The 22,827-nt window shown below is 42.6% G+C and overlaps 3 protein-coding genes across 7 annotated transcripts in view; 1 reads left to right on the top strand and 2 right to left on the bottom strand.

The window, feature by feature from the left end:
• Positions 1–8,084, top strand: part of LOC132450867 (hippocalcin-like protein 1) — a 36,536-nt gene extending 28,452 nt beyond the window's left edge. For all 4 annotated transcript variants that reach the window (XM_060043042.1, XM_060043041.1, XM_060043039.1 and 1 more), the window contains 3 exons: positions 1,092–1,373; positions 5,461–5,566; positions 5,722–8,084. In XM_060043042.1, the coding sequence (XP_059899025.1) occupies positions 1,092–1,373; positions 5,461–5,566; positions 5,722–5,819 (486 nt within the window). In that variant the 3' untranslated portion in view covers positions 5,820–8,084. The remainder of the gene's footprint in view (positions 1–1,091; positions 1,374–5,460; positions 5,567–5,721) is intronic.
• Positions 8,085–8,638: 554 nt separating this feature from the next.
• Positions 8,639–20,109, bottom strand: LOC132450862 (keratinocyte-associated protein 3-like). 2 transcript variants are annotated; one of them, XM_060043033.1, is made up of 6 exons: positions 19,951–20,109; positions 18,688–18,884; positions 12,893–12,952; positions 11,923–12,114; positions 10,706–10,846; positions 8,639–9,528 (listed from the first exon to the last, which is right to left on the bottom strand). In XM_060043033.1, the coding sequence occupies exons 1-6, from the start codon at positions 19,976–19,978 to the stop codon at positions 9,202–9,204; spliced, it is 945 nt and encodes a 314-aa protein (XP_059899016.1). In that variant the 5' UTR covers positions 19,979–20,109; the 3' UTR covers positions 8,639–9,201. The 2 variants fall into 2 exon arrangements, with proteins under 2 accessions (XP_059899016.1, XP_059899015.1); XM_060043032.1 differs by lacking the exon at positions 19,951–20,109 and having other exon boundaries at positions 18,688–19,316.
• On the bottom strand, positions 19,302–22,545 carry LOC132450866 (gap junction beta-3 protein-like). The gene is made up of 2 exons (XM_060043037.1): positions 22,067–22,545; positions 19,302–21,749 (listed from the first exon to the last, which is right to left on the bottom strand). The coding sequence occupies exon 2, from the start codon at positions 21,658–21,660 to the stop codon at positions 20,950–20,952; it is 711 nt and encodes a 236-aa protein (XP_059899020.1). The 5' UTR covers positions 21,661–21,749; positions 22,067–22,545; the 3' UTR covers positions 19,302–20,949.
• Between the last annotated feature and the right edge of the window lie 282 nt (positions 22,546–22,827).

Here is a 22,827-nt window from a genome sequence, read left to right on the forward strand (position 1 = left end):
GAGGTAACAAGGAGACACTGAGAACATGCTGCTTGGAGACGTTGTGTAGGAGTGTGAGAGATCCATCAGAGGTAGAGGCTGGGAAGCCAATGTTTGCGGGGCGATTGTTGCCATGCACCACTCGCAGTCCAAACCAGGACGAACAGGCCGGGAAGGGCCGTCCTCATCCTGTTCACCAGAAGCAATACTTCCATAAGCATTCGCTGCACGTAATTTGCTGGGATATGCTGAGCCAGCGTTTCACTCATAAGAAAAAAAATGCAGGTGGGGTAACTAATCAGACGTCAAGATAACATCACGTTAAGTGTCACCACTCGACACCACGGACATGGGGAGAGCGCAGTAAGAAAAGGTTCAGCTTTTACTGAAGGCTCAGACATTGCTCTGAAATGACACGTGTCCTTGAGTGTCATATGTTCATGTAATTTACTGCTTTATCTGAACCTCTTCACCTTCCTCTCCTCCGTTCACTCCTCCTCCAATCTCCTCTCTTCTATTCTCCTCTTCGCTTTTCCCCTCCTCCATTCTCCTCTCTTCTATTCTCCTCTTCTCCTCTCCTCCATTCTCCTCTCTTCCATTCTCCTCTCCTCTCCTCCTCTCTTCCATTCTCCTCTCTGTTCTCCTCTCCATTCTCCTCTCTTCCATTCTCCTCTCTTCTCCTCCATTCTCCTCTCCTCTCCTCCATTCTCCTCTCTTCCATTCTCCTCTCTTCTCCTCCATTCTCCTTTCTTCTCCATTCTCCTCTCTTCCATTCTCCAATCCTCTCCTCCTCTCTTCCATTCTCCTCTCTGTTCTCCTCTCCATTCTCCTCTCTTCCATTCTCCTCTCTTCTCCTCCATTCTCCTCTCCTCTCCTCCATTCTCCTCTCTTCCATTCTCCTCTCTGTTCTCCTCTCCATTCTCCTCTCCTCTCCTCCATTCTCCTCTCTTCTCCATTCTCCTCTCTTCTACTCCATTCTCCTCTCTTCTCCTCCATTCTCCTCTCTTCTCCATTCTCCTCTCTTCTCCTCTCCTCTCCTCCTCTCCTCTCTTCTCCTCTCCTCCTCTCCTCCTCTCCTCCTCTCCTCCTCTCCTCTCTTCTTCAACAACCAGGGCTTCCTGAAGGACTGCCCCAGCGGCAACCTCAACGTGGAGGAGTTCAAGAAGATCTATGCCAACTTCTTCCCGTACGGCGACGCCTCCAAGTTCGCCGAGCACGTCTTCCGCACGTTCGACACCAACGCCGACGGCACGATAGACTTCCGGGAGTTCATCATCGCGCTGAGCGTGACGTCACGTGGCAAGCTGGAGCAGAAGCTCAAGTGGGCGTTCAGCATGTACGACCTGGATGGCAATGGCTACATCAGCCGCGATGAAATGCTGGAGATAGTACAGGTGAGGGCGCGGCCAGAGAGACATGAGAAGGAAAACCGATCCCGTTAACAACTTAATTAGATCAGAGGTGATGTTGTGGGTTACAAAGTAGAGTCATGGATGGATCCTGGTCTGAATCTCGACGGCATGCTGTTGCACATTTAATTGTCATTGGACATTTTTGGGTAACCAAGTCACTCCGGCAGACCCTGAATATTCCAATATTCTGATTATTGGAAGTAGGCCTGCTCTCATGCTATTGAAGCTGTGCGTCTTCTGGAACTTTTAGGCTGCATTGAACTCAAGATTTTCTCAACAACCTTTCCTCTAATATACTTCACACTTGGCGGATGTATGACTGCAGCTGAGTTTAGTTTGAAGTTGCAGTTGAGTTTGAAGTTGTTTGGACAGAGCCGGTTCTCGAAAAAAGCTGCATGCTGCAAAACAGGAGGACACTGTTCCGAACAGACACGTTCGAAGGGCAGAAATTGAAAGGAAAATCTGTTGATATGCACACAATTCTACAGAAGTCTTCTCTGCCTGTTAAAATCTGGCAGGGAAGTACAAGCACTATGAATTACCTTCAGTTTCTTTGTTCTTTCTACGAATATTCAAATATTTGTTTGGAAAACCGTTATGTTTTCGGGGAAGCCCTACAAGTAAAGTTATTCAAACACTCAACCTTAAAATAATGGAATTATAAATAATTGAATTATTAAAAGTGGATGGGGACAAGATTAAAGAGATTTGTGCTAACCCCCATTGGAAAGCCAAACAGCTTGTTCAGCCAGAATCATGGAGGCGGAGGATGGTGGTGATAGGGCCATTAGAGAGGGTTGAACGCATGTTTTTAAAAATATTACATTTTGTAAATAAATATGAGGTGGTACTTATATTTGAAAACTGCAAGCCCAAAATATGTGTTTTTATTTATAGAAAAACAGAGGTCAGACAAATCAAAACCACAATGGCATTTTTTGAATTTCCCAATATTCAAATACTCCAAACTCAATTTCCTTCTCAGAAGAAGGTGTGCCCATTTCATAAGTATGGTAATAGCTCATCAACACCTAATTTCCCAAATTCCCAGTCCACATCGACAAGATCAAGATCAAGATTGGTCAGGAAACAGACGGTACAATTGGCAGCATGAGAGGCTGAGAACAATCGAGGCATACAATCAATATTGCGTAACAAATGTAAATGTAAGTGCATCGTGACATTGTTTGTAAAAGAAACGGATACAAGTGAAGAATAGCTGTCTGAATGACAACAAAAAAATGTCATTCCATGACAACTGCATCATGGATTTGTGTGCACTCAGGACAAGGGAATAGATGGGTTACTGGGCTGCGCGATAATGGGAAAAGATAACTGGTAACTAACTTATAGTTTGTCTATCAAGGGGTGGGAACCTTTTTTTTTCTGAAAAAGATACGGCTATATAACGATGATTATGTAGAACATTAAAACAATTCTGATGTGTGGTTATTGTGAAAATTGTTATGATACAAATTGATAGACATTGATACTCATAAAACATTACAAACTATTAATATCAAGTGCAGTTGATGTTAGACTGCCCTGTAGATTACCTTAAAACGTTAAACATGGTAATTAACAGCAGGAGACTTTAGTAAGTCTATTAGCCTTTGGACACATTTGTGCTGCCTACAAACGTCATAACAGTTATAACTAATGCATCAACTATTTTTATGCAAATGACTTAGGGACAAAGACTTAAAAACAACGAATTACCTACGTTTATGCGTAATAATAGTGTGTTATTTATAAATATGGCTTGCATGATACACAGTCGATGGTATAAGAGATGCCCCATACAGGAGGGGATGCCTGGAACTCATCCTACACAACAGCAAACACTGGCGTTCGCTGGCTTCCACGTGGAAATAGACATGTCTGTGTAGTTTGCTATGCTCTTTTCATTATTCACTGTTGATCAACTTCTGCGCTCCTAGCTCAATACCATGGTAATGTATGGAGTCTGCTTGTGGTTCCCCTGGCAGCACGCATTCATGATTGACTGTGCAGATAGTTTTAAAGCAACCTGTGATGTAAACACATAAACAAACATTATACTTTCGTTCGCCTTTAATTTGTTGCTTGCAAATGCGAGTGAAGCACTGAGTGCTTGCACTGTAGAGTCCGGTTTAAAAGACAGGCCATATGTAACATGACGCGTTGGCGTTAATAAGCTTTACTTAACATCACAGGGCCCTGCGATGAGTCTATTGTGCATGCTCACATCGCAATGAGAATGCTGAAAAAATATATTGTGCAGCCCTAACGGTATTTATTATAATATTGGTAGAACGAGATTGGTAGAATTCCCCATTTGAGGCAGGAAAAAAGGAGATCTACATACGTCATTGGGCTGTAGGACAAGAACAACCTCCCAACAAATAATGATAAGTGATTCAACCGTCTGTCATGAGAGAAAAACGTGGCAGACTTTCACTTCCAGGAAATGACATTTTCTAGCTGTGCGTTTCTACATTCTTTACTACTGTCCTAAAAAAATAAGTTATTCTTCATCAACGACTCAATAGAGTGTCCAAAATACACCCTTCTGGAGTTATCGCATACAGCAGCACGATGTACTGCAGTCTGCATCAAAACACTCACTGTATCACACACTAGGTCACTGGCCTGTCAGGCCATGAAAATAAATAATGAATAGGGCTCCAGTTGGAGGCGCTCCCGTGGTCGCTGGGCCAGAGCCTGGCTGTAGTGGCCGCCTGGCTGTGTGTTCGCCACTGTGTCGGGAGGATTAGCGAGTTAAATTTAACCAACGTTTATCCCTGAGTGTGCAGAATACTGGGATTATCCAGGAACCCATTGAGGTTACGCACCAGTGGATGAGAGAAGACTCATTGTGTGATTGCATGCAGGGTGAGGAAGGGGTGAGGGGTGAAGAAGGGGGAGTTAAACGTATCTCTGTTACGGAAACACTGGATTCAGATTTGTGCGGTCTAATGGGCATTGCAAGGACATGAAAAAATAACATTAAAGGGGTGTTAAATACGGGATATTTTTTTTCCCCCTTTTTATAAACGTGTTCACTTCTATCAAGCTTTATCAATGTAGTTGATAAATTAATCAAAAAATACTGGATAATTTATCCATTGTTTCAGAAAAGCTTGCTAAATGACGTCAGGAGTTCTCAATAGTCAACAATCAAATTTTTTAGGCGCTGTCAACTTAACTTCTAAGAGGTAGATATGGATATAAATGTAAATGTTAAAATATTTTAGATGGGCCTGTTATAATATTCAAATCAATAGTCAAAAAACAGACTTCAGTCGACTCTTCTTTAAACGTAACTCCACAGTTGGCTTCCCTCAAATGGCAAAAAACTGTGGTTACAGTTGTTCTCTATTATATTAGAATGGCATGATTTGCTCACTCACTTTGTGTGAAATGGGTCGGTTTCAACTGAAATGCAAAAAGAACTCCATGAACAGATTCAATGTTTTGATTCAGTGAATTATTTATATTCAAAGTGATTTTTCCTTCCCTAATCAACTCATGTGTGTGTGACAAAGTCTCCACTCCCCAGTCGAAACTGCTGCACGTTAGACTCAAAAACAGAATAAAACCAGATGGCCCTCATCCCTCTCTTCCCTTTGCTCCTTCCATGCATTTGGGACCCCCGCCCTCTCCCAGCAGGGCAGGGGGCGGGCTGGCGAAGGCCATCGGACCGTTACTGAAACCATCAGGACTGGGCCTCAGGAGGGTGATGGGCGTGGGGGGGGGGGCTGAGTGAGTGTGGGGTTGAGGGAGATGATGGCTGTTCGAGCGGAGGCGGATCGATTGCGGACGCCGCCGCCGCCGCCCCGCCGTCTCCCGCTGCCCGAGAGGATTCTCTCGTCGATGAGGGAGACTCGAAGAAGGGAGTTGTAAAACAAAGGAAATATCGCTTGGCCATCGAACCGCCAACAGGCAGCCTTACCGTTACACAGTCGTTCTACAACACGTCTTTACAGAGAGGGCATCAGAACAAACCCTTCCGGACGGGCGTCCCCGTGGGGCTGGCTTGTACTCTTCTTGCCCGACGACTCTCACAACTTTTTTTCCGCTGTCTTAGGCGATCTACAAAATGGTGTCCTCTGTGATGAAGATGCCAGAGGACGAGTCTACGCCAGAGAAGAGGACAGACAAGATCTTCAGACAGATGGACCTCAACAACGACGGTGAGCGCCAGTGGGGCCATGAAGGGGGGATGACGGATGCAGGAGGAAGGAGAGGGGGTTGGGTCACTACATCTAGCCAGCCAGGATGGATCCCCCCACATGCTTAAGTTGTCTGTCTCTTTTCCCTTTCGCCCCCTCTCTCTCTCTATCTCCAGGTAAATTGTCTCTTGAAGAGTTCATCAAAGGTGCCAAAAGCGACCCCTCCATCGTCCGGCTATTGCAGTGCGACCCCAGCTCAGCCTCTCAGTTCTGAGGCCACTTCAGAAGCACCCCCCCCCCCCTGCCGCCCCCCCCAACCCAATCCCCAAGCAATCCAGCCCAGCCTGCCCCCCACCCAAAACCCCTCTGCCCAGCCCCATCTCGTTGCTATGGAAACAGTCACTAATCAATGCATGATGGGTTCTTGTTTCTTTTTGATCTCTTTTTGTAATGTACAAGACAGAGGAAGAAATTATATATATATACATATATATGTATCGGTTTACTTAAGGAAATATTGGGATTTGCGTTTCCGTGCAACATAAGGCAACTTAAGAAAAGGACATGGACAGTTACTGAGGCATGCTATGGTCTCTCGTCCTCCATCTCTCCCTCTCTCCCTTTAGTCCTGCATTCATTTTTTTCATGCTGTCTGTCTCTCTCTCCCCCCGTCACACTTCTTTTTCACTATACCGCCATTCCAGGCAAAGTCCACTGGCAAACACAGGATACAAAATCTGTTGTTTATATTTTTAGTTAGATTTCTTTGCTTCTGGGGAATATGCCAATACATGGCCCAATAGGTGTTTACAATACACACACAATGCTGTTTTATCTTCCAAGGCAAGCCTTTCCTTGCCACTTTTGGATCCATGAATCCAAACATTTTATTAAAAATAACAAAAAATGTGTGGCATAAATATGGCAGTGGTATGTAGCATAGTTTTCCGAGTGCAGCTCGTAACTGCATTCCCCTTACCCGGGAGAAGATTGGATTTTCCAGCTGAATGATCTTTCAACGAGGAAAAGAGGGCCTGAAGATCCCATTGGAAAGTTTTTAAGGGATGTTGATTAATACTTTAAGTACATTTATTTGTGGTTTTATGTTGCTGTTTTTTTACTATTATTTGTACTGTTTCATTTTCGTCCTTTTATTTATTTGTTTTCATTATTAGGTTTTGGCATAGATATTTTTCTTTAAGGTGACCTTGTCTCAGTTCTCTGACAACAGGAAACGATTGACAAAGAGGGAAAGACTGAACTCTTTTTCATTCATGAAATTGTCAAAATGTGGCTGATGTATCACATGTCAGTATTGTTAGAAAGGTGAGGATTTTTTGGGGAGAAAAATGTATCAGGAGATTCCGTAATGCATTTGATCAGTAGCACATATCATTTGAGCTGTGTGTTTGTAAAGTATGGTTGTGTTTAAAATTGTGTGTCTGTGTGTACGCATGTGAATATGCACTGAATGCTCAAGGCTGACTTTTACAGTATTATCATGTTGTATTGTTTCTTGATTTGTAAGTATTTTAAAGTTATTTGAGTAGTAAACTAAATTAGTTGTAACTTCTCACAACTGCATGATCCTTTGACAAAAATGAAGAAGAACAAAGATAAAAAACAGCTACTGCACAGCTGTTTTCTCTTTCTAGCTCTGCATTATCTTAAGCACTGTACCAGGCACTGAAAACGATAACATGTTATGCTTTGGGGCAGAGAAAACCACAACCCCTCGCTTTCCACTGACAGACAGAACTTGATAAGGGCTCCTACGTCACTTCCCTGTAGCCTTTTTGTAGGCCTGGCATAATAGACCCTTTCCACAGGAGGTGTTTTCCTAGGATTACACAGGTGCACCTTATAACACTCATTGTGGAACTGCTCCTTGCCCCTCGTAGAAGACTTATCCTCACTAGTTTAGTCCTCTACCCGGGCCATGGTTCATAGTAGTTTATAATTAGTGTTTTGAGAGACACCTGTGTGGCTCTTATGACGACCCCTATTCACCAGCGTCCGGCTGCTGACTAAGGAGTTTAATGAGGCGATTTTATTTAATGTAATAAATGCTATCGTTACCCATTTGCTCCGCGTATGTTGTCGGGTAAAGGTGTTTTCAACCTGCTAGTTGTAGCGACCCGAATAGAAATCGAAGATGCAGATTGTTGTACCGACTCGGACCGGGTTGAGCTTCCTGCCAGTTATACCTTTGCTTTTGAGATCCACGTAGTGTCACTCTCCTCTGCTGGCAGGATTAGGAACAACAGTTCTGCCTTTCGCCTATTTACTGAATATTTTCTATTCTCGCAGCCTCTGGTACCTAGTGTTGGATAACAGCCTTCTTTATCCCTGTACCTTACTTCCTTTCTTCTGTTGCATGAAAACCACACATGAGGATGTCATGGTTGTTCTGTTGGACAAAATATACCTGATGTGTTTCAAAGATAAAACGCGTGGGTGTTTTTTCAAAATGTATTTACTGTACTGTTGACGAGCGAAAAACTGACGAGCAGTTAGTAATAAAATTGTATTTTGATCATTTGTTAGTTAAATAAATGAGTACGCTACATAAAGAAAAATAAATATGAAACAATGGCCGTAAAGGTGTTGTTATTTTTACAGTTAGAAGAAATTCCCATTTCTTAAAGTAAAAACGAAAGATATAAAAAACGCTCATGCTATAGAAGTTTAAATTTAGCTTGGGTAAAGTGTGCCTGCAGGGGCCCGATGAATGAGGTGAAACGTGACAGTGACGATCTGTGATGCCGCTCCCCCTGCTGTCAAGGTTGTGCCACAGTAGCCTACGTTATTAACAAGACGCTGACAGGAGCTGGGTGGCAGCAGTGCACTGTAAAAGGTGCCTCTGATAACCACAACCTGTCAGCCAATCAGAGTGTGAACACGTGTGTGTATATAACTAGTCAGCCCAGTTCACAGCAACACTCACCTCATTGTGTCTGTGACTAGTCAGTCCTGTCTGGCCACCGCCAACCATCACATTTTGCACTGTACAAGATCAAATGAAAAGAAGTGTCTGTAGACAATGCTGAAATGATCAAGAAGAAAAGTTTTGGCGAAGTCACTGAAGAAAAGTAGGCGATCATGTATGTTTATTCGGTAATAAATATGAACAAAGACCTCACAATAATACTGTACGGATGAAAAAAAAAAGCAGTTTCTAACTGAGCAGTCCTTAGTCCATAAAATTGTCCTCATGATTACCAAGGAAAATTTAAAAAACAGCTTTTAAGTTTAAAAAACACACACACACACACACACACACACACACACACACACACACACACACACACACACACACACACACACACACACACACACACACACACACACACACACACACACACACACACACACACACACACACACACACACGTTGAACTATAAAGTAAACAGGTTGACGTGCCAACTGTCTAAAGGTCAGAGTTCGCACATTTTGAAGACCGACATACTGCGACAGTCAACAAGATACATTGGAAGGGCTCCAGGTCGGCCGTCCCGTCGCTACGGACCACGACTCAATCTCAGGGTGGGGTTCAGGTCCACCCTCTGCACCTCCTTTCCACTGCACTTGCACCTATGGGCCATTTTGACAGCTGTTGGAGTGCTCCCAAACTGGCCTCTAAAAGAAAAAGAAGCTAGACCCAGAAGCTGGATCGGTCCAGGGTGGCCCTGTCCAGGAGCCGGTGCTGCTCGGGGCCCCGCGGGCCCCCCCCCACCCCCCGCTCCTCCGGCCTCGCTCTGCGGGGGGGCCCGCGCTGCCTCTCTGTCGGAGGAAGGCTGCGAAACTGCGGCGCCATATAATTCTGCGGCCGATGCTGTTGTATTGTTGGTTGTTGTTGTTGTTGTGGTCGCCTCGGAGGCGGGGCGTAGCGTGGGGGCGGGGTGTAGCGGGGCGGCGCGGCGGCGGCGGCGGCGGCGGCGGCGGCGGCGGCGGGCAGCTCCTCAGTTCGTACCGCATCGATCTGGAACGCAGGGAGAGGGGAGGGGGCGTACGAGGACGTGAAGGTTGGAATGACAAGCCTACCTTGAGTGTTTCAATAAATAATAGGAAGCCTGCAGTTGGTTGCAAAGTACCCGGGCCGAAGCACCTTCATTACCTAAGTGGCTTTTCAAGGATGACACACACACACACACTTTTTTTCCCCAATTTGATTGGTGCAATTTATCCAACAAGGGATAAAAAAAAATTGCAGAGACAAACAGAAATGATAATAATAATCCATGCTGCCCGAGCATACTTGCACACAAATATCAGGGATATAAAACCCATCTCAACATATTGTGACACTTCACTAGTCCAATGCTTTAAAGGCCAATTTCCACCAGATCCGTCTCAGAAGCGTCAAAGCACTAAAACGTTTTTATTTATTTGTATTGCCGCAGACAATAGAGACCATTCTAGTCATTGTAGGCTATTCGACTGGCTACGGTCGCGGCACGGCACAGAACCGTCCCCAAACTGGCACTATGTTAACGATACTTGCCTCTTCTATTTTTGAAGGTTGCTGGTTGGCAGCCTTGTCTCAGAACACTTCTACAGCCAATCAGTTTGCATTGATCATGAATATTCATGAGCTCACATCAACCCCTATTCAATTCACTAACAGGGTAATATACAGTCTATCTATGGTATCAATAGCTAATCAGTGGCACCTTGCTAATGGTTGAATACTACAACAATTACGACGTAGAATTTGCTACAGGCTCACAGAAACACAGCCTTAGTCATTTTAAGCTAGAAGCCTACCCTTTGTCCAACATTATCATGTAGCATAGTCTATGAATATTCATGAGTTTACACTTCCCGCCGATTGATACATTAACGTTACAAAAAGTCAGTCCGGAGTTCAGTCAGGAGTCAACGGCTGAAATATGGATGATGTATTGGTGATCCTCGAGGCGGAAAAACTGTGTGTCCTGTCCTGTGATGTCGCTGACCACATCTCAGCCGGAACGTGTCCGGACCGCTTCTAGTGTGGATTGCAGCACCTCATCTCAGACATTGTGCACTGCACCGTCATCGTGACCGTGAGCGAGTCCTACACAAACACTGCGTGTGAGTTTCTACCCACACGTGTGTGAGTTCTACACCCACACACTGTGCGTGTGCGCACGTGCGCGCGTGTGTGCGTGCCTCACCACCCGGTGGTGGTCTGCTGGGGGTCCGGGGCAGCAGGTCAGGCCCAGGAAGGAGATGCAGGCGGCGAAGCACTTGGAGCAGAACACCAGCTGGACCAGGCACGTGACGATGAGGGGCGCCCAAAGGATGAGAGTGGTGCTCTGGGGGTGGGAGGGACGGAGGAGGACAGCTGTGGGTGGACGCCACCAGCTACCAACGACAGCAACACTTTTGGCAGCAGATGATCTTAGTGCCCTTCTGCCAATATCATGGCGTCATTATTAACATGGTGCTGGCCACGGAGCCACCAATTGACGTCCACTCACACATGAGGAGATTGTATTTTTGGGTGCATGGGGGATATCTTAACGCGGTGTTCAATTTAACGTTGACCTTTGTTCTAGTGGGCTAAGCGCTTCAGCAACAAGCTTCCTGTTAAATCCCCACTGTGTGCTATTCCTCGTTTGAGCCAAATGCCATGGGAACTGAAGAAGAATTGATGGAGATAGAAAGAGGGTTTTATCCACCTGAAAGTTAACGTGCTAACAGTGTTTGCAGTATATGTCTGCAAATCCAAGTGCATACCATTTGAGTCACCATTTTGTTTACTATGAGGTAGCAAAGTTTGGATTTGGCATCGCAGCTCTTAGAAATAGCAAAGCAAACATATTCTGTCCACCCAGCAGGGCAAGTTCAATATATAAAATCAGCATATGAGGTTGAACCTCATACGGCAATATGAGATATAACCAAACCAAATGTAATAAAAAATGTAATATTATTTGGGTAATATATGGGTGAATTGTATCAAAAGTTTTAAGTCTGCTAAATGTAAATGTATATGCAAGTCTGCATCGACTTTTAAACCACCACAAGAAGAATTTGATCTAGTTCTACTTTGGGTATAACTAACCCAGCCTGTAGGGTAGGTTGTAACATTTGACTTGGGTTATGTACTGTTGAATTGTTACAGACTGTAATGTTCCAGAAATATGTATAAGTGTAATCATAGCATAGACATTCATTTTCCTTGAATAAAAAGTCAAACTAAAAAGTATTTTCAAAAAACTTTATACGTTTGTGCCCCGCTCTCCACTACATAATGTTAAGAACATTTGATGATTGTTTCTAGAACTTAAATTGTAATCATTGTGAAAATTGTGTAAAAAGATAGACAACTTAAAATATGGTGTGGGTACCAAATAATGCTGTAGTTGTTACACGCACACACACTTACGTAGATGCGTGTGGGGTCAAAGGGGCACTCGTTGGTGATGCTGGAGTAGCCAATAGCGTCGGGGAAGCGGCAGTGGGTCAGCAGGCTCCGCCCACCATGGACAATGGCTCTCACCACGGAGAGCAGCAGGCCCACGGCCGCCGCCGCCCCCATCAGAGACGCCAAGAGGCTGAGGGCGAACAGCACCCATGTCTGGTGGGGAGGAACACACACACACACACACACACACACACACACACACACACACACACACACACACACACACACACACACACACACACACACACACACACACACACACACAGTTTCGCTGGTATATTTTATTCACAAATAGTGATTCATTTCCTTAAGATTAATGATAATAAAAGATTATAATAAAAAGATAATGGAAGAAGAATGTGTCAGAGGATATTAATCATCAGTGACCAGCCTGAGATCGATGATGTGTCAGCTGTAGACAATAAAGCAATAATACCACAATCATATTTTCTTCAAACCTTGTGTATCACTGGGCAGGGTAACTAACCGGCTACGACAGGTTAGACACACTATCAGGTTTTCACCGGAGCCGACGTCATGAATATAGGCAGCGATACAATGAACAGAAACTACCTGGGAGGGGCTTTCATTCATTATTCTCAATGCCTCCGCTCTCCAAGACCAAACAACGCATAAGGAACAGAGAGCGGAAAGGAAGAGGGAACATTCCAGCTCTACAGCATGGGCTGGTTTAATATTGTATTAAGGGATCTACTAGGGATCATATCCCGCTCGAAATGACCGCACCCAGAGGCATGCTGAGCCTCAAGACATTAGGTGCGTTTCAGATCTTGATTATGTGCTGGTCCTGGCTTCAGCCGTTTTAAAAAGGCAACAGGAAGACCAGGGTCTGCTGTCAAAACTGGTTCTCCAACAGTTCTGTTTATCATTATAATGACTGAATAAAGATATGCATAAATCAAATACCAACCAGTTTCCTGTCGCTCTTGTTCTTCGACAGAATGATCGCTAGAATTCCAACGATGATGGCCTGGAGACAGGGGACAAAGTGTGAAGACACAATGAAACCGCATTCATGCTGGGACTCTTTATAAACGCAATGTGGTGAAAAAAATTATTAATGTTTCGATTCAGTGTGCTGGCTGAGAACGGTGTCATGGATTTTGGAAACATTGTAACATTTACCAGAATTCGTTAATGTAGCAGGTAACGACTACGAGTCCAATTACTTTCAGCTCAGAGTTGAATTTGTAATGCAAAAACTTTTTTTTGTTGCTTAGGGGACTGATCTTTTTTGTAAGGGTTTCATTGAAGAAATTGAAATGGTAATTTTGTTCTGCATGAAATATGCAATTCAATATTTTATAGAGTTCTAAATATGACATAAATATATTCAAAAGCGACAACACTTGACAATGAACAGTAACAGATGTTCCATTCCTTTACTACTTATGAGCTGTGTATGGAAGTAAATCTGTGCCATCGGGTTTTGAAAATAAAAACACATTGAATTATAAGCACTGAATATTTATGCATTGAAATAACCTATCTGAATTTTTTGCCTCTGAATTTAACTCTTTGCATTTTCAATATATCATATTCACCTTCATTTTTCAATGTTAAAAAATTCAACGTTAAAAAATTCAACGTTAAAATATTCAACTCAAATATTTTCAGTGTCCAGAAATTCAGTCCGCCAAAGTCACTATCAAAATTCAATGTACGAAATTCAGTGTTAACATCCGGGGACCCAAGAAAGAGCAATCCTAGATGCTAGATCGCGGTCAAACGAGTGGTCGCGTCATTCGGGTCAGAGGAAAAAACTAACAACCACAACGATGGAGTTTGGGGGATTTATCAATGTTTATTTTGAGCTTGGCCTCAAATATTCGGACATCAAATCAATACTTGCCAGTAGGCACGCCTTCCACATAAGTGAGAGACATCTGAAGAGGATACTGTGAGATAGGGGACACTCTCGCCGCAAGGCGTAGGCTACTCTGACCTGTCGGTCCTGGTGGATTTTATTAGCGACCAACTGCAGTAGCCTACTCTGGACAGCTTCACGGGTACCGATGGATGTACGCTAAATGCAGGGAGCATCGACTGCGTGTGAGGAAAGAGGATGTGCGGTTGTTGTTGAAAGAGCTCGATCCCAGAGGAGTGTCACGAAGGGCGAGACGTCTCAGACGACGAAACTAGTGTAGATAATAATATAGTGTACATAATAATACAACTAGTATTACTTTTCATACCCTGACATGTTTTGATTGTAAATGTTCCTGCAGTCTTCTTCTAAATGTCACATGATGTTGCTGTGGTGTCAAGACAGCTGATTTTATACAGGTTTCAGGTTATCCTACTTGAACCGGCAGGACGACCGCACCCCCTGCTGTATACAATCAGCTGTCTTGACACCACAGCAACATCATGTGACATTAAGAAGACTGCAGGAACTTGTCATGGTATGAAAAGTAATACTAGTTTGATTACAAGAATAATTAAGTCAATTGTTCTTGAACAAGTACAATTATTAATTCATTAAGTTTTTCATCTAGGTCATGTGGCCAGTGAAAAATATGGAGAAAAAAAATCAGGAAACAGCACTAAACTTGTTTGGCAATTTTTTGTTTATTCAGAGTTCCACATACGGGATAGCAATATAGTTACAGTAATAAAAAATCTTCCATTCTCAACAAAAACATGAATAGCGTGTGTTGTCGTTCTCTCAGTATTTGAAACGACAGGTTGTAAATGCACAGATAATTTCAAAATGCTTTTCTGTCGGTAACATGTCAATATTTGTACTGATTGGCCATCAGAAGTTCAGAGTTCGATAGATACATACATTTTTTTGGTCCCATCATTTGAAATCCAATGATATTCTATCATGAAAGACTCAGAATAAGTATTCACATTTAGTTACTGAAGCCAGTTCCCTTTTTTGTTAAATACAATTCTAACTGAAAAAAGTGATACATTTGTTAAAGTAAAGTTCTGAAATTGATACACATTTGATTTACTTTTTACAGGCTTTGTCTATAAAGCCCCCCCTCATTTCTGTGTTTCTAAACTATCGTTTAAAGGAATATAACATTTGCCAAAAGCTAGAGATGTTGAGCTATGACTTTAAAGGAAACTTATAAAGGAAAAGGACAGCAAGGTGAATTACTTATGTGACCAAAAAATCCTGCCACTTCCAAGCTCGACACAACTAAACACGTCTGACCTACACTCATGCCCTGATGGCCTCTCTGAGGTGCATGTACAAATTCACTGCCTGATATGAATCTGTTGCTAGAGTGAGATTGGACTCAGCCATAAAGATGTTGCATAGTTCATATAGATCTGGATCACACGGTTTGGTCTGGCGAAAGATACATTCATTTTTGCACAGTTGAAAATCATAATCTTCAATTGGGGAAAGGAAGTCTCTTGTCCCATAGAGTTCAGGTAATGCAAACATCACGTTCGGCCGACCGCTGGGGACGTTAAGGTTTTTCGATGGCCTGATGGTGTGTGTGTTCCAGACCTGTGCAGTGTCATCCAACTCATCCTGTTAAAAGCAAGAATATAAAAACAGTAAATACATTAAGGAAGAACTATAAATGCATATCCAGGGCTGTTCGCTTATTTTTTTTAAGTGGTAGCACTGGTGCCAGCAAGCACAAAAATTCAGTAGCATAAAAATAAATTTTGTAGCACAGTGTGAACTTGCATAACCATAACCCTTGCATTTCACTCTAATTACCTTTGAGCATGTCATCTTGGTCCATTGGCCCATAGAACAATAATATTAATATCTATATCCGTATATTGTTTATCTATACACATAATTATCATAATAATGATAAACATTTTTAGAACATTTCCTTTTAATTAAAACCAAACTTTATACATTGAACACAGCCTATTCAATTAATTACTATACATATTTCTACAATCTAGGATAAATTAAATAGATTGTTGTGAATGTTTTTGGAGTAGTTCTTCCATGGCTTATTTCAAAATGTGTCTATATAGGCTACTGTTGACTGCTCTCAGCTCTCTGCAGCTGAAGGACAAGATGTGTCCAGCCAAAGTGGCGGGTGGACTCAATAACTTAAGACTACTTTACCCAGTTTGGCGAGTGTTCATTTTGAGCCCTCTAAGCAGTGTTGTGCATCACTTATGGAAGTAAATCTGTGCCATCGGATTTTGAAAATAAAAACCCATTGAATTCTAAGCACTGAATATCTATGCATTGAAATAACGTAACTCAAAATAAAATGTTTGTATTATTGGATATTTTGAATAATTATTAGCTATTGCATATATAAACCCATGCATAATCCCATTCACAAATATATACAAGTTTTAACAATACTTGCTACACTTTTGTAGTTTATGTTATTTATTTAGTTTAATTGATTATTTATGTTTTTTCTTGAAGTGCTATTTTTTTTCATTACATACATTGCACATACTGCACCCCTGAAATATTCAATGTATACGTTATAAAACAATGTACATGGGGTGAGTAGTGGTGTAAAATAACGTGATTCTGCAGTGGGAGCATTATTTGATAGAGCCAATTGGTCTATCCACATACTGTGTAACGTGCGATGGTACAGTAGGTCAGGGTTAGCATGAAGGAGACAACATGCGAGATTCTCCTCACGGTACTTTTAGTATACTATAAGCTTTTGACCATACCACACCAGGTCTCCACGGCACTATATTTAACACACAGATGGAAAGTCCGGGATTCCTGCCTACAACAAATCAGTAACTAAATAACTCATATTAGAAAGGGAGACTTCGATCGTATATACAGCTGTTTATTCTAGCCGAGCGAAAGAGCACGCACTTCTTCACTGTACGTGAAGAAGAGGGAGGCGCCACCTAGTGGCGCTACATATTATAAACCTGACTGTTACAACTGTACCCCTGAAATCTTCAATAAAGACGTTATAAACCAGCATCAAAATATGCCCGTTGACTTGTGGCTAGCCTAGCTAGCCTAGTCTCCAATGATAAAGAACACCAAGGCTAACTTGGGAATCAGGCTCTATGTCCAAAATTCCGAACTACCCCTATTTTTCAATTCGACGTCCTTCTTATGTATAAGTGTCCGTTAGTATTGTCCATTGCTGAATCTTACAGAAACAACCCATACGAATGGCATATATATATATAGAAAAATGTACTCACCGAAGCACTATTACTGCTGCTGTTGCCGTTGGACATGGCAAAATCTGTTTTGCCATCCCGCGTGAGAGAGTCAGGTATCCAACGACGCGCAGTGCACACTCATTTGACCGCGATCTAGCATCTAGGATCGATTGCTCTTTCTTGTGTCCCCGGATGTTAACACTGAATTTCGTACGCTGAATTTTGATGGTGACTTTGACGGACTGAATTTTTGGACGTTGAAAATATTTGAGTTGAATATTTTAACGTTGAATTTTTTAACATTGAAAAATAAAGGTGAACATGATATATTGAAAATGTAAAGAGTTAAATTCATAGGCAAAAAATTCAGATAGGTTATTATTTCAATGCATAAATATTCAGTGCTTATAATTCAATGTGTTTTTATTTTCAAAACCCGATGGCACAGATTTACTTCCATAGCTGTGTTAACAGTCCCGGGAGCAAGAAGAATAAGAACAAGACGAGTGGAAGTTCAACGAAGACAAGGAGAATAAACCACACACACTGCAGTTTTGCCAAAGCAATTTCCGAAACATAACGGTTTATATTCCGCAAGAGAAACGGATATCGCTCCTTTTGAAGTTCCTCCCTCTCTCATCTCCTGCTGCTAAACCCATGTAACATAAATGGATATCGCTCATTTAGAAGTCCTCTCTCTCACCATGATTGCAAAACAACGTCAAACCACCCGTTTTTCAATCTGCCTTGCTGGCGAGAGAGAGGGAAGGATTTCAGATAGAGCTATAAACGTTGTTTGTTTCGGATACCCTTTTGCAAATTCCTTTGCCAAGGCTGCAGTGTGTGGTGTGTTGGACTTGGACATGGTGGTTAGGTCAGCAAAAAAAATCTAAAAAGGTGCTGAGCTCCCAGACCTGGACTCTGTGTGTGTGGTGACCGCCTGAAGAGGAAGGCAATAAGCAATCAATAAGCACAGATAAAACTCACCCTGGACACACCTTGTTTGTCCCCCTATCATCAGGGAAGAGGTACACTGCGGGCCCGCACCACAAGTCTGAGGAACAGTTTTCCCTAAGAGCTGGAGCCTCCATCACACCCTCTGCCCCGCCCCTCCCCATCCCCCTAACATAGCACTAAGGACAACTCTCCACCAGGAGCAGTCGCTTCCAACACCCACAACCCTGCCCGCCCCTCCACACACATATAACAGATTGGACTTGATGGGCACAATATGTACAGGGATGATTTTTCATTCAATATATAATTATTATTCTTTTTAACCATTTCTGTCATTTGGTCTTCATTGTCTTATTGTGTTTTTGTCATGCATTTAAATACTAACTGCTGCTAGAGGGTGCCAAACTGTATTTCGTTGAGTATTACAAAGACAAAGACACAGTCACGAATTCATCCAAAACTCCAGAATTGTTTTTGTTCTAATTCTTCTCGCTATGGTGACTGTTAACCGGTCATAGGAAGTAGGTGAACAGAGATTGCAATGCGGTAGACAGGTATAACGTTATAAATCATGACACTCCCTCCGCCTAGCACTGCGGAGTCAAAAAGAGCGGGAACATGTGAAAACACACAAGGCTCCTCCGGCAGGCTCACCACAAGCCCGGCACTCAGGGCCATGACGTTGGAGATGGAGTACTCCATGGCGCGGGCCTGCTTGTGGAGGTTGATGTGGCGGAGCACCGCGCCATGCACCAGTGCTCCCAACAGGAAGTTGACGTGGCCGATCAGAATCACGCTCAGGCCCATCCTCATCAGAGCCTTGGGGTCCTCCAGACTGGCACAATGCATGCCTATCATTGTTAGGAAATACCACAGAAAATAATCTTTGCAGAAACAAGGGGTGAGGAGGAATATGTGGATGAAGGTAGGAAGTGGTAGAGATAAGTCAGAAAGATTATAAGAAACTAAAACTTGCGTAAAAAAGAAAGAAAGTCTACATGACATACATTTTAAATACTAACGTTTGTGGAAGAGTTGATAACTACAGCCTATAGCTTTTAGTTTTTCCGACGCATGCAATATATCTGTAGACATTTGCTAAAAAAGTGTGGGATGAAAATGAATGAGTTTATTTTGAAAGGTGCAGTGTGTATCATTTGGTGGCATAACAGACAAAATATTAATGTAATGCAATACTCTTGGTATTTTTTATCAGTGTGTAATCCCATGAAAGTAAGACTCATTGGGAATCTGTGTTTTGTCACACACACACACACACACACACACACACACACACACACACACACACACACACACACACACACACACACACAGCTGATCTGTCTTTTTTTGTTTTATCGATCGGAATCCGAGGGGCAGGTCAAATCCACAGCCTAGATGTCATGGAAATGAATGATTAACCTGGTATTTAGGTCGAAGTCCTGCTCTGCTGTGCATTTTCAATGATGTAAGCCTATACAGAATGAGTAGTCGTAATGGTTCGGAATGTGTTAACTTTTACATTTGGTGTCACCATGGTCTGTTATATTGGTGTCATCTTCATATTTTATCATATAGCATACGATTTTCACACAGGGGATCATTTTAAAAGTTTGTAAAATGAAAATACTTTAAAAAAGAATAGGTAGATGAGTGATTGTTTTATAAATAACAAGACAATTTCACGACACTTTCAAAACTAGGCCAATAGTGAAACAAATCAAAATAATTACCAAAATTGTATCCATCGTATGTTGGAAGACGATACATATTATCCCTTGACGTTTATAAACAAGAAGTTCGTCTATCAAATACACGTTCATCAAACCCGCGTGTACCCATCGCTCCACCCAAAGCAAATGACCGCTCCTTCCCAATAAGAACCAATAGGCCTATGTGATTAATGTAGGATCTTACCTTTCACCGCCATCCCGTTGGGTTTCATCCGTCCGGCATAAAATAGCGCTGTGGTTTCTCACGACTTTTGCTGTATAAAGGAGACAACAAGTGTAGCTTCTGCATGAGCGAACAGTCGGCGTCATAACGAGCCCAGGTGCGTCTGTTTACTAAATGACGCTCCTCCCATTTGATCTAACCAACCCTGGGGTAAGGATGCCAATGTCACTCAGGTCGAATAATATAAAGAAAGCATGCATAAAACACCTTAAGCCTAGAGGTCAAGCTGCTTTAATTCGTTCGTAAGTATTTTTAATTAATCTTAAAGAGATAAGCTGAATAAATGGGGAAAGGTGTATGTATCATGACAACCCAATGCATAGGCCTGATATACATTATAGTATGACGAAATATGGGAAGAGGCAATAAAAGAAGAGGGCTGGATCATTTCTTGAGCGATTCTTTGATGCTGAATACAGTCCAACAGTGAGAGAAGACGTTGATGTAACCCTGTTGTCTTTTAGCTTTTCTATGTCGCCACCTAGCGGACGTTATTATCCTACAAATAAAGGCATCCATATCCCTAGCGGGTCACCGACGCTAAGAAAGGCACTAATGAGGTGTTGATATTCAAAACATTACAATTTATGTTTGGTTTTATTTTCAGCTTGAAGATTACAGCGAATATAAATTGGATTTTTGAGCATTGAAGTGGCAAGGGCTGACATAACACACATTAAATCAATGCACCTTGTTTTAATTATATTCCTTTAAAACAGTGCCCTTAGTTTAAATTAGAATACCAGAACATGGAATACAGTTATTCATAGACCATGCCACATGCATACTGTACGTAGCCTATATTCTAATGTGATATGACAATTGAAATATCGAAATCTTGACACTGTAAAAGACAATCACCAGTAGGCGTGTGTAGACCATATAGGTCTTCGCATGTCATGCAGTCTTTTTTTTTTTTTTTATCCCCCAAACCAATACAAATGATCAAAACCAATTTTTTTACATCAAATCCTTCTTTTCAGAGATTATCCTCTTCGAAGCCGTGCGGACTGTACCCTGGCGCTTCATCGTCAACAGGCGCACGGTGATCAAATAGAATATCTCGCACAGGTTCAGGACCACGCACACCATGGACGCGGCCACCATGAAGTAGGTGAACACTGTCTTCTCGGTGGGTCTGGCCACGTAGCAGTCCACCACGTTGGGACAGGGGCTGACGCCGCACTTGACGCGCCTGGGGAGCTTGAAGCTGTCGTACATGAGGTGGAGGAGGTAGAGGAACCCCAGCTCGATGGCCGTCTTGAAGAAGAGGCTCAACAGGTAGGTCCACCACAGCCCCCCGTGCTTTTGTCCCGTGTTGTCATAGAGACGCGCCTGCTCGCCGTACTTGATGCGGTACTTACGCTCGCGCTCCTCGCGGTACGCCACGTGCAGAACCACCAAGAAGGACGGGCACGTGACGAAGATGAGCTGAAGGGACCAAAGGCGGATGTGGGAGACCGGGAAGAAGTGGTTGTAGCAGACATTTTTGCAGCCGGGCTGCCGGGTGTCGCAGTCAAAGTTGGCCTGGTCGTCGCTCCACACGCGCTCTGCCGCCACCACGAACACCATCACCCGGAAGACGAAGACGATCGACAGCCAGATGCGCCCGAAGATGGTGGAGTACTTGTTGGCCCCACTGAGCAGACCCTCAAGGCTCTTCCAATCCATGCTTCTTGAGCCTGGAAGTGTTCCCTTTTAGTTGTAAGTCAGGATGGGTAGGCTACTTATTTTTTTGTTTTTTCTGCTGTCTTGGAAACCTTTGAGGAGTTATAAACAATAAACAACAATTAGGAGAGAGAATGAAAGATATCTTGTCGAAAAAAAAAAAAAACATTAAAGACACACTACTTACTCACTTATCAATTTAAATTTGATTTTGTATGTGTTTCAACTAACAGCGAGTGGCTAACTCGTTTAGCCCAGCTTTTGTTTTTCAAAAAAGTGCGTTTAAGAAGGTTGTGTTAGGCTCATAGTTAAACGAGATACATTGGTGAGACATAGGCCTTTAGCACACAAGACAACAACATTATATCTGAAACAACCTGCTCAAAGCTGAAGAATGCATCAACTTTACCTTCAGACTGCAGGACCTACGCTTGGCCCATGGTGTTCTGACTCCTATCTAAGAGGGTCCACTTTAGTTCCAGTTAGCTGAAAGGTAATTTGAATCACTCCGCGTCTCCAATTGGACTGGTCCCAGTAGTGCAGGGAGCACTTGGCCCCAGTCTGTAGAAGGTGTGTCCAGTGTGTCTTGGATCAATTCCAATTCTTCGCTATACTAATGGGTCTTGTTAAATGTTCTCTAGGTACTCGTTTCAATCTATTTCTGTTTCTCTCCCTCAGTCTGAGGATTCTACAACAATCACTCGACTGAAAAACGTATTTATTATTAGTTATTACTCACTGATACTGAAATATGAATACTAAGAAAATCTGCCATTAATCTTTGACTGATATGTGAATATATAACATGGTTAAGATCTGCTAATACAAACCCTGACATTTGTTGAATGACTGAGAAATTTGGTTCAACAAAAGATATAAACTATGAGGCGGCATGATTTCGTTTTTTTGGCATTCTGCACAACAGAATACATTGTAGCACTGCTTTGAACAGTTTTTAGGATTGATTAGAGCTACAGCTTGTATCGTCATGTTCTCATTCCCTTGCAGGTGATACCTTATCGGCTCAATTAGGTATGTTTAATATTAATCTATTCCTATTGTACAATGCGTTTTGATAAGTTAACAATAGAAAGGGCCACCACCTAACATGGGTTTGATCAACAGTCCTGATACTGGGCATAGAACTGCGATATGAAGTAAGTTTCGTCC

The sequence above is a fragment of the Gadus macrocephalus genome, chromosome 22, assembly GCF_031168955.1.
Source record: "Gadus macrocephalus chromosome 22, ASM3116895v1".
Taxonomy (NCBI): Eukaryota; Metazoa; Chordata; class Actinopteri; order Gadiformes; family Gadidae; genus Gadus; species Gadus macrocephalus.

What these genes read in the sequence shown, in the direction of transcription:
- LOC132450862 (XM_060043032.1), bottom strand. Translation starts at nt 19,038, where the DNA reads ATGTCATGTAGACTTTCTTTCTTTTTTACGCAAGTTTTAGTTTCTTAT. An exon ending in CCCTGAGTGCCGGGCTTGTG is followed by an intron (nt 12,953 to 18,687) that starts GTGAGCCTGCCG and finishes CCCTGTCTCCAG; the next exon opens with GCCATCATCGTTGGAATTCT. An exon ending in ACAAGAGCGACAGGAAACTG is followed by an intron (nt 12,115 to 12,892) that starts GTTGGTATTTGA and finishes CCTCCCCACCAG; the next exon opens with ACATGGGTGCTGTTCGCCCT.
- LOC132450866 (XM_060043037.1), bottom strand. Translation starts at nt 21,660, where the DNA reads ATGGATTGGAAGAGCCTTGAGGGTCTGCTCAGTGGGGCCAACAAGTAC.